This window comes from Cucurbita moschata, unplaced genomic scaffold (genome assembly GCF_002738365.1).
Source record: "Cucurbita moschata cultivar Rifu unplaced genomic scaffold, Cmos_1.0 Cmo_Scf00004, whole genome shotgun sequence".
Taxonomy (NCBI): domain Eukaryota; kingdom Viridiplantae; phylum Streptophyta; class Magnoliopsida; order Cucurbitales; family Cucurbitaceae; genus Cucurbita; species Cucurbita moschata.
The window spans coordinates 6,006,332-6,016,504 of NW_019268520.1; the positions used below are offsets into that span (position 1 = coordinate 6,006,332).

General features: G+C 42.6%; 5 protein-coding genes and 1 pseudogene across 5 annotated transcripts in view; 2 read left to right on the plus strand and 4 right to left on the minus strand.

Moving 5' to 3' along the window:
• The first annotated feature begins 776 nt into the window (after nucleotides 1-776).
• Nucleotides 777-1,575, plus strand: LOC111442114 (annotated as a pseudogene).
• Nucleotides 1,576-1,773: 198 nt separating this feature from the next.
• LOC111442112 (glucomannan 4-beta-mannosyltransferase 9-like) lies at nucleotides 1,774-4,329 on the minus strand. Its single transcript, XM_023079390.1, has 8 exons — nucleotides 3,854-4,329; nucleotides 3,667-3,765; nucleotides 3,325-3,577; nucleotides 3,132-3,242; nucleotides 2,923-3,059; nucleotides 2,730-2,843; nucleotides 2,452-2,651; nucleotides 1,774-2,374 (listed from the first exon to the last, which is right to left on the minus strand). The coding sequence occupies exons 1-8, from the start codon at nucleotides 4,181-4,183 to the stop codon at nucleotides 2,017-2,019; spliced, it is 1,602 nt and encodes a 533-aa protein (XP_022935158.1). The 5' UTR covers nucleotides 4,184-4,329; the 3' UTR covers nucleotides 1,774-2,016.
• A 337-nt stretch (nucleotides 4,330-4,666) lies between these two features.
• LOC111442115 lies at nucleotides 4,667-5,317 on the minus strand. Its single transcript, XM_023079392.1, has one exon. It carries the CDS (start codon nucleotides 5,197-5,199, stop codon nucleotides 4,759-4,761), a length of 441 nt encoding a protein of 146 aa, XP_022935160.1. The 5' UTR covers nucleotides 5,200-5,317; the 3' UTR covers nucleotides 4,667-4,758.
• A 1,007-nt stretch (nucleotides 5,318-6,324) lies between these two features.
• Nucleotides 6,325-6,750, minus strand: LOC111441751. The gene has a single exon (XM_023078849.1). It carries the CDS (start codon nucleotides 6,748-6,750, stop codon nucleotides 6,325-6,327), a length of 426 nt encoding a protein of 141 aa, XP_022934617.1.
• Nucleotides 6,751-6,867: 117 nt separating this feature from the next.
• LOC111441752 lies at nucleotides 6,868-8,793 on the plus strand. Its single transcript, XM_023078850.1, has 2 exons — nucleotides 6,868-7,000; nucleotides 7,111-8,793. The coding sequence occupies exon 2, from the start codon at nucleotides 7,150-7,152 to the stop codon at nucleotides 8,791-8,793; it is 1,644 nt and encodes a 547-aa protein (XP_022934618.1). The 5' UTR covers nucleotides 6,868-7,000; nucleotides 7,111-7,149.
• A 39-nt stretch (nucleotides 8,794-8,832) lies between these two features.
• The window catches only part of LOC111442113 (cytochrome P450 76A1), a 2,691-nt gene continuing 1,350 nt past the window's right edge, over nucleotides 8,833-10,173 (minus strand). The window contains exon 2 of the mRNA XM_023079391.1: nucleotides 8,833-9,523. Coding sequence (XP_022935159.1) covers nucleotides 8,897-9,523 — 627 coding nt within the window. The 3' untranslated portion in view covers nucleotides 8,833-8,896. The remainder of the gene's footprint in view (nucleotides 9,524-10,173) is intronic.

Below are 10,173 nucleotides of genomic sequence, written 5' to 3' on the forward strand. Positions count from 1 at the left end.
CCTCTGTAACAACAATAATAACTTGCAGCAAAAAGGTTGTCTAATTTCAACTCCGGCAATCTTTAGCTCGAGCCCGAGTCTGTTGATTCCTACTCCTAAATCCACGGGCGGCGGTTGAACAGATAGCTTGTGAATCTCTTCCCCAGGCGGGAACGTTCGTGCTTGGCTGCCTTTTCCCAAATTCCTTTTCTTTTTGTTAATTTGATTAATGATTTTCTAGTAATGACCCCTCTCTTGGCTTCCCCTCAAAGAGTCAGACTCAGATTCACTGTTAGTAGATATTGTTTTCTTTGGACTCTGTTAGAGAAAGATTCCGGTTATAAATGGTACATTACACAGATATTGTTCTATTTGAGTTTTCTTTTTCAAATTTATCTTCAAGGCTTTAAAATTAGTCCTCTAGAAAACGTTTTCACATCCTTAGTGTTTTGTTCTCCTCTTTAATCAATATTGGACCTCACGTATCATAATTAAATTAGTTCAATTAATTAAAAAAATTAGTTCAATTAATTAAGAGCAAGTTGATCTTGAACTAAAGATTCAATATTTAAATTAAAAAAGTATATATCATTAAGATGGCTTTAAAACTATTTACACCTCATTTATTTTCATTCACAAAAAATAATATTAGTTTTATATTAATTAAAATTATAAAGTTTTTCATTTTAAAAATAAAAGTAAATCATATATTCAAATTAATATTGTAAATGCATTCAAATAAATAAATAAAATAAAATAAAATAACCACATGCAAACCTAGAAATGCATTAAATCGCCAAAGCCACTCTGAACTCATCCCTTCTCCTCTTCATCTCAGTCGCAAGCTCTCAACAACAATGGCGGCCTCTTTCTCCATTTCAAGACTCTCCCTCTCAATATCCTCTTCTTCTACCACTTCTCTCTTTCCCTCCCGTGCCGCCGCCCTCCATTCCCATCTCTCATTCTCTTCCTTTCGCCTCAAATCCCACCGCTGCATTTCCCCAAAACCCCTCCGATTCTCCTCTTCTTCCACCTCCAAATCCACTATCTCCGCCTCCATTTCCGTCGGCGACAAGCTTCCCGACTCCACATTTTCCTACTTTGACCCTGCCGATGAACTCCAAACCACCACCGTCTCCGAACTCACCAAGGGCAAGAAGGCCGTCTTCTTCGCCGTTCCCGGCGCTTTCACCCCGACTTGCTCTCAGAAGCACCTTCCAGGTTTCGTTGAGAAATCGGCCGAGCTTAAGGCCAAAGGAGTCGACACTATCGCCTGTATTTCGGTGAACGACGCTTTTGTGATGAAGGCGTGGAAGGAGAACCTCAATCGAGGTTCTGTTGTTGTCCGATGGGAATGGGGATTTCACTAGGGCTATTGGTTGCGAGCTTGATTTGAGCGACAAGCCCGTGGGATTGGGCGTGAGCGTTACGCGCATCTGGCTGAGGATGGAATCGTGAAGGTCTTGAATTTGGAGGAAGGAGGTTCGTTTACCTTCAGTAGTGCTGAGGAAATTCTCAAGGTTCTTTGAATTAGAGATTGTTTTTTTTCCTTCTGCTTATTTGCTGCTCCAATTACAGGGTAGCATTTTCAATTTTCAATTACAAAAAGCCGTCTATAGAGACTTTATGCCCAATCATATCATTCCGGATAACGCTTGCATCTTCTGCTGGCACAGAGTTAGCCGATGCTTATTCTCTAGATACCATCATTGCTTGGGAAAAGAAGTTCACGACCCATAGGCCTCCTATCATAGGAAGTCTCCATTGGCTGTCATGAATTTGTAAGTATTTGATTCTGCTTTATTGGTTTTAGTCGGCAATTAGCAAATGAGACACTAGTATTAAGGTAATGATAGTGAATTAGCAACTACGTCAGAGCCCGTGCATAATATTGGAGGAAAGAATTGGACAATTTAGAAATCATTCTTGTCAAACAACTAAGCTAGAAAATTTCATCCTTTTTGCTTTCATAGACAAAAAAGCTTCGTGGAAACTTTGCTAAACCCAAGCACTAGAACCTACACCATGGTTGAGCTACTAAAAGCTTGGAACAATGGTCCCAACATACCCAATTCCCACAATGAAAAACGAAATTGATTGGACAAGAATGAAAATGTAGAAGTTGTTCTCCCCGTACAGCATATTGTAGCATCCACAAAAGAACAGATACGCTCCAATCCCAAGCTCCGTCACATGAACTCTATCTCCAATTCTGAACCCTAGTGTCCTTGTTGGTTTTGAGGCTGTTTTCGCCTTCAGAATGTCTCCTAACTTCTCTGTGACAACCCATTCATTTGCTCGACTACCCTCTAATAACCCGATGAGGGTCGCCTTGGCTCTGTGCAACGACATAACGTTTTCGAACATGATCCAGAAAATCGTCAAGTGGAATGACCTGAAACCAACCAACAAAATCTTAGAATTTGTGAATATGGACGTCCATTGTTCTAGGAAGTTTGAGTAGGAGCATACCGTGGAGTCCCGGCCGCATTAATAATGGTGGTCGCTGTAGGAATGTACACAGCTCCCCATTTTGGAATTGTAACTTCAGGCACCACAACAGTGGCCGGTAAAACAACACAGAAGAGAAGAAAGTTGTTAATGTGGGCTATGATTTTCCTTACGAAGAAGAAGCTATAAATCACATACACCTTCTTCCACAATGTCACTTTCTGCAATGACAAATTCACACATCTTATCAGCCTGATTCAATATTGATTTGATTCGAGTCATGTCGATGTTGGGAATACCGTATTTCTTGCTATCTCCATGACCACCTTTCTGAACAGGTTTGCAGGGCCACATGACCATCTATGCTGCTGAAAACGGAAGGCCTTGAATGTGCTTGGCAGTTCATTTTTAACCTAGTGGTATGAAATCACTCCATCAGATGTGGGAATAGAGCAGACATCAACGTTCGAATTTGAACGTTTAGATCGTTACCTGAAGGTCGCCGAGGTACAAGAATTTCCAGCCCTTGAGACTAGCTCGCACGGCCAAATCCATGTCCTCCACAGTCGTTCGATCCTTCCACCCTCCTGCCTCTTCAATTGCAGAGATTCTCCAAACTCCTGCCGTGCCTAGTGTAAAACAAATATCAAGCAATGAGAAACATTGAGTCATGCGGATAGGAGAAAGGAGTTTGAACGAACCATTGAAGCCGAAGAAGGCGTGTGTAGAGGAGCCGACTTCTTGCTCGACCGTGAAATGGTAGTCCAACGACATCTCTTGAAGTCTTGTCATCATACACTCATTGGAGTTCACTGCAAGAACATAGCGGCAAATGCAGGGGCGTCAAGCCAGTGCGTTATGAACATGGTATTGAATAAGGGAAGGGTGAGTTACCAAAGATCCATCGAGCTTGAATGAGGGCAAGTTTAGGGTTATGGATAAGAAAAGGAATAGATCGATGAAGAAAATCAGGTTCAGGTTGAAAATCTGCATCAAATATCACAACATATTCACATTTCCTTGCATAGCTTCGTTTCATCCCTTCTTTCAAAGCCCCTGCTTTGTATCCGCTACGATTGTCTCTTACTTCGTACTTTATGTTGATCCCTTTGTCTGCCCATTTTTGGCATTCTAGCTCCACTAGACTCTGTTCACCAATTCAATCATTTGTCTTTTGTTCATTCTATAACACAGAGTACGAAAAAAATACAACTTTTTTTGTTTGTTGCTTTGTACCTTGATTGATGGGATTGTTGAATCGTCCAGTACTTGTATTGCGAGTCGATCAGATGGCCATGAAAGCCCACAAACAGCTCCGATTGACATTTGATAAACCTAAGATGAAACGAAGATTGCCCATGTCAGAGTTCATTTCCAATGGAAAATGAGAGATCAGAAAAACAGGGGAGGAAAAACAGAGCACCTCTTTTTCGTTAAACATGGGGATTTGAACAAGAACCATAGGGAAAACAGAGCTTCCGATCTCGGTGTCCTCCTTTATAGCTTCCCATTTGTACCTTTTCTCCGGCGTGCGACGGAGCAATTTCACTCCAATAATCACGACGCCCATATAAATCCTCTCAACGAATAGCATTATCGATAATCCAGAACAGAGCACCATTAAAACTCTAAGCACAGGAGCTATAATTGGAGCTCTGACGGTGTCCCAAATAAAAAGGAGCTGAGCCGGAATGCCATCTCCGACCGACTGGAATGCTCCAGGGAAAAACGCCGCCGTGGAGAGCTGCTCCATTTCCGGGTTTATATTTGGAAATCGGAGCAGAATTTGGTGGCGAAAAGGGGTAGTGGTTCTACTCCCGCGATCAACAGGATTGCAGAAGCAGAACAGATGTGGATGAACAAAATTTGAATGATGAGAACGGAGGAAGAACAGAAATTTAAAGGAAAAAATTTGGACAGAGAGAGAGAGAGAGAGACAAAGATTTGTTCTATAATCTCTCTCGTAACAACAAGTGGCTTGTGACCGTGAGACCATTTCAATTGGTAATTAATAGTATCTTAGGGTTCTAACCCCTCAAAATTGGGAGGGGAAGCAAATTCTAACGTAACGCACACAATTAAACATGCCCAATTATAATTTTCTTTAGCTTAAATTATAATAATCGGATTAAATTAAACTTAGGTTTATAATAATTTTCTATATTTGTGTATATAATATAACAAGATCCTGTAGTTTATAAATATCTAATAAAACAGAGTAAAACAGAGTTTAGAAAGTAAAACAGAGTTCTTTATTTTTTTTTTTGACATAAAAAGACACAAACTCATACGTAATTACAGAAATAACCCAACACTTCTCCCTCAATTTCATTGCAGTTGAAGCCGAGGATCCACCTCCACTCTCGCAACCCCCTCCGTGACCGCCGCCGCCTTCGCCACCTCCACTTCTCCGACCACCAATCCGGCGACCTCCTCCTCCTTCACTTCATCCACATAGTTCGGATCGTTCTCATCAATGGCAGCCGGGGCAGGGGAGAGCTCGTTCTCAATCGCATCGCTGGGTCCCTCCCAAGTGAACTTGCCGCCGTGGCCGGACTTGGGCGGCGGCTGGGCGATTCCAGTCCGGGTATGAACCGGATGGCGGTCGAGGCGCTGGACTCCCTTGTCAATGAGCTTCTTCTCGACGTACTTGATGGTGTCGATGTTGCGAGTATCGATCTCGGCCTTTTCGACTCGCTTTTTCCCTTCCTCGTCGCGGCTGACGGCTCGAATCGTCACTTTCTCCTTCTTGTCGGCGATTGGCTTCATGATTTCTGTAATTGTTGGGCAAATCTGGAATCGGGATTTAGGGTTTTATACAGAGAGACGAAGGAGAAACTGGAAGGTTCCGGAAAGGTGTGGACAACGCCGGGTGGGTGCTAGAACTCTCTGACACGTCTTACAACGCTTTCTTTACGCATGAATAATTAATTTCTAATTTCCTTTTTTATATATTATATAAAATACAATATTGAGAGTTTCGATGATGATATACTAATGCCCTTAATTTTCTCTCGGGACATTTATTTGCAGAATTCATTTGAAACCCATCGCCGGAGAAGATGGCAAATGAACGGAGAACCACGAGAAGTTCAACTTTCCGGTGGGTTTCCCGGAAAGTTGTACTGCCGGAGCCGGACATGGCGGGGATTGGTTTCTTATCATTCGAAATCACGCCTCTTATGTCAAATTGGGTAATTAGAAGACGATGTTGATTAGTGTCTTGATTGGGGACAAATGTTTGAACCCTGTTCTTCACGAAAAATTCGTTAAAAATCCGATGAAGAACGAATTTAATTGGGGCAGATGCCATTACAGATGAAAAAAAAAATGGACAGAAGAGTGAAGAAAATGCAGAAGTTTATTGTGCTCACGGCGGACCTGTCGAGGGAAATGGAGGTTCTAGCCGCGGTTGAACGAAATTTGAGGAGGAACACGACGATTTTTTCCTTCGCCGGCGGCGGTGGAAAATCGTTCAATTACCGTGGCACCGCCGTCGTGTTCAGAGCTTGAAATTGTTGACCCCTTCGAACAGAACATTCAATTACATTCTTAATTATACTGTTACAGAACGAATCAAAATTGTGTTCGGGGTTAACGAAATGCGGCTGCCGGAGGACAGCGCAAAGAAATTCACCGGCTGCCGTATCCCGGCGGATAATTGCAGGAGATCGGAGCTTGAAGAACAGGGGGGAAAAAACAGAATTAAATTAAATTAAATTAAATTAATTCTAAATTAATTTAATAACGCGTAAAAAATAAAATTTATTATCCATCCTATATATATATACACACAGGAAGTAATACAGAGCTCTTAATTATTTTATTTTTTTTTTAACATAAAAAGACCCGAACTGAGACGTAATTACAGAAACAACCCCTTCTCCCTCAATTTCACTGCAGTTGAAGCCGAGGATCCACCTCCACTCTCCCAACCCCCTCCGTGACCTCCGCCGCCTTGGCCACCTCCACTTCACCGACCACCAATCCGGCGACCTCCTCCTCCTTCTCCTTCACTTCATCCACATAGTTCGGATCGTTCTCATCAATGGCAGCCGGGGCGGGGAAGAGCTCGTTCTGAATGGAATCGCGGGGTCCTTCCCAAGTGAACTTGCCGCCATGGCCGGACTTGGGCGGCGGTTGAACCGGCTGGCGTTCAAGACGCTGGAATCCCTTGTCAATGAGCTTCCTCTCAACGTACCTAATGGTGTCGATGTTGCGAGAGTCGATCTTCGCCTTTTCGATTAGCTTTATTCCTTCCTCGTCGTGGCTGACGTCTCGAATCGTCACCTTCTCCTTCCCGTCGATTGCCTCCATCATTTCAGTATCTATTGTTCTTGAATTTCGATTTCGGATTCAGGGCTTTATACAGAGACACGAAGCAGAAACTGGAAGCTACCGGAACTTTCTGACACGTCATATATATACATATACATATATATATATATTGTGTATTTATATGTATATGTATATACGTCGAATATGCTTCTCAAAAGTCGTCTTAGCTAACAACGGGGAATCAAAAACATTGAAACAACACATAATGATTTGTTCGTTCGTTCATTTTGAGGTAATTTATATTATTATGTCTCCCTTTCTCTGTTTATATTTATACCTCTTTCATTTTCCCCAACATTCATTCACTCTTCTTCTTCTGCCGTTAATTTCCTCTCGGGACAGTTATTTGCAGAATTTGTTTGAAACCCATTGCCGGAAAAGATGGCAATTGAACGGAGAATCACGAGAAGTTCAACTTTCCGGTGGGTTTCCCGGAAAGTTGTACTGTCGGAGCCGGACATGGCGGGGATTGGTTTCTTATCATTTGAAATCGCGCCTCTTATGTGGAAGCTTGTTCAGCTATGGAATCGATTGGAAGACGAGGAATTCATGAGAGTGAAACGACAAATTTCGGACTCAAAAGGAATCGGAATACTGATTTCGAATGACGAACAATTTCTAATGGAGCTTTTGATGGTAGAAATCGTCGGAGATCTTCAATACATCGCGAAATCAATCGCGAGATTTGGGGACAAATGTTCGGACCCTGTTCTTCACGAATTTGAAAAATTCGTTCAAGATCCAATGAAGAGCGAATTTGATTGGGGTAGATGGCAATATAGATGGGAGAAAATGGAGAGAAGAGTGAAGAAAATGCAGAAATTTATTGTGCTCACGGCGGAGCTGTCGAGGGAAATGGAGGTTCTGGCGGCGATTGAACGAAATTTGGGGAGGAACACGACGATCTTTTCCTTCGCCGGCGGCGGTAGAAAATCGTTCAATTACCGGAAGGAAATTTCATGGCACCGCCGTCGTGTTCAGAGCTTGAAATTGTTGACCCCTTGGAACAGAACATTCGATTACATTCTTAGACTTTTCATGAGATCGATTATTACCATTACACAACGAATCAAAATTGTGTTTGGGGTTAACGAAATGCGGCTGCCGGAGGACAGCGGAAAGAGATTCACCGGCCGCCGTATCCCGGCGGATAATTGCAGGAGGTCGAAAGTAGAAGAACAGGGGAAAAAACAACAGGGGAAAAAACAGAGTTATAATCGGAGTCCGCCATTGATGAAGAATTCTGCAGAGAGTAAAAGGTTTTCTCAATTTCCCCATTTCCGTTCATTCCGAGACTGCAAGTACGGCGCAACTGTTTCTCCACCGCCGTCGCAACCGGTTCGCAAAACGTCGTCGTTGAAGCTGAAAAACACAGGAACTGAAAACAGAGCATCATCATCACCGAGACGAATCAATGGCGGACATAAATCAATTTCATCATTCTTTATCAAAGAAAATTTACCAAACCCACCTCCGAATTCCCTCGGCGCCGCCGCCTTATCAATTCATTACGGAAAAATAGTGACTTTGATCGAGCAAATGGCATCCGCGCCTCGCTTAATCGATAACAAGGAACGGGACAAGCTGTACAACATGTTGCCGTTGAGTATAAGGAAAGCTCTAAGATCCCGTCTGAGAAAAGCAGCAAAAATTCGGCACTCGTCTCTATATGATCCAGTTCTGGCGGCAGAGTGGAAATCAGCGACGGCGAAAATATTGCAGTGGTTAACTTCAATGGCTCATGACATGGAGACATGGCATTCAGAGCACAGTTTTGAGAAGAAGCCCGACGGCGGCGACATGGGTGGTTCGAAGCCGCGTGTTTTGCTGCTGCAAACTCTCCATTATGCAGACAGGGAGAAGACGGAGGGCGCCATTGTTGAGGTGCTCGTAGCTTTGAGCAATATTTGCAGTTCAAATGAAGTTGATGAGCAGAGATTGTTAAAGGGATTTGGCGTTGAAGTTGATGAGAGTTATTTGTGCAGAGATTATGGGTTTTCCTGTTTTGATGTTCTTGCTCTGTAATTTGGATTCATGAAGCTCAGAGGATGAGAAATTTATCGATTTAGAAACTAAATTGTGGTGAAATTTATTTATATGAAAACAATATTTTATTGTTTACTGATTTTTACACGAAACGACGTTTATGAGGAATCGGAATGGCCTTCAAAGGAACTTTCTTTTTCAGAGTAATTCCCATTTGCTCCGACATGTCCATCTCTTCCGGCAAAAGTCCGTCCGGCAGAGCCCAATCAAACCGCAGAATCAACGACCCCAGAGCCATTGGAAGAACCCTTGATGCCAGCGGCACCGCCGGGCACATGCGGCGGCCAGAGCCAAACGGAAGGAAGTCAAAGTGTTGACCTTTAAAATCCTTGCTGCCGGTGGGCTCCAAGAATCTCTCCGGCGAGAAAACCAAGGCGTCTTTCCAGTTTTTGGGGTCACGGCCAATGGCCCAAACGTTGACCAAGACTTGGGTTTCCGCCGGAATCCAGTAGCCGAGGATTTTACAGGGCTTCATTGCCATTCTCGGGAAAAGAAACGGCAGCGGTGGGTGGAGGCGGAGGGTTTCTTTGACGACAGCATCAAGATATGGGAGGTTTTGCAGATGGGTTTCTTCGAGTTTGCCATCTGGCGGTATGGTGGATCGTAGCTCCGCCTGAAGTTTTTGCATCGCTGCCGGGTTGCGGAGTAGCTCCGCCATTGCCCATTCTAGTGAACTAGTGGTGGTGTCCGTCCCTGCCGTGAACATCTCCTGGAAAAAAAAAATAAAAAAATCCAAACCAATAGGAATTCCTTAATTTGTTCTATAAAAATAAAAAGAGAAGCTTTAAAAGATTAAAAAATAAAGAATTAAAACAGTAACTGAACAAATCCACAGCCAGCAAATATCGTTCTCTCTAGACTTTCTCACACTTTCCCTCAACTTTAAAACGCGTCTATAGGAAAGGTTTCCACACCATCATTTGTTCTCCTCCCCAACCAATGTGAGACATCAAATTGTGGAGGTAAAATGGTGATGTCACAAATTGGTTGGGAGGAGAACAGGTGTGGAAACCTCGATAGACCCGTTTTAAAGCCTTGAGGGGGGGGGAAGCGGAAAGCCCAGGACAATATCGACTAATAATAGATCTGGGCCGTTATAAAAACATAATAAACATGAGAACGAATAATATGAAATTATTACAATAATATTCCAAAATACTAAAATACAAACGAATTATTTATAAAATAGTGTGGAGCCCCAAACATCATAAAACATTAGGAACAGACAAACCCTAAATCCGATTCATACAATCTGATATGTGTCAACAATATAATAAATTAATCATTTAAATTATCCATATATATATATATATATATATATATATATATATATATATATATATATATATGATTTCTTAA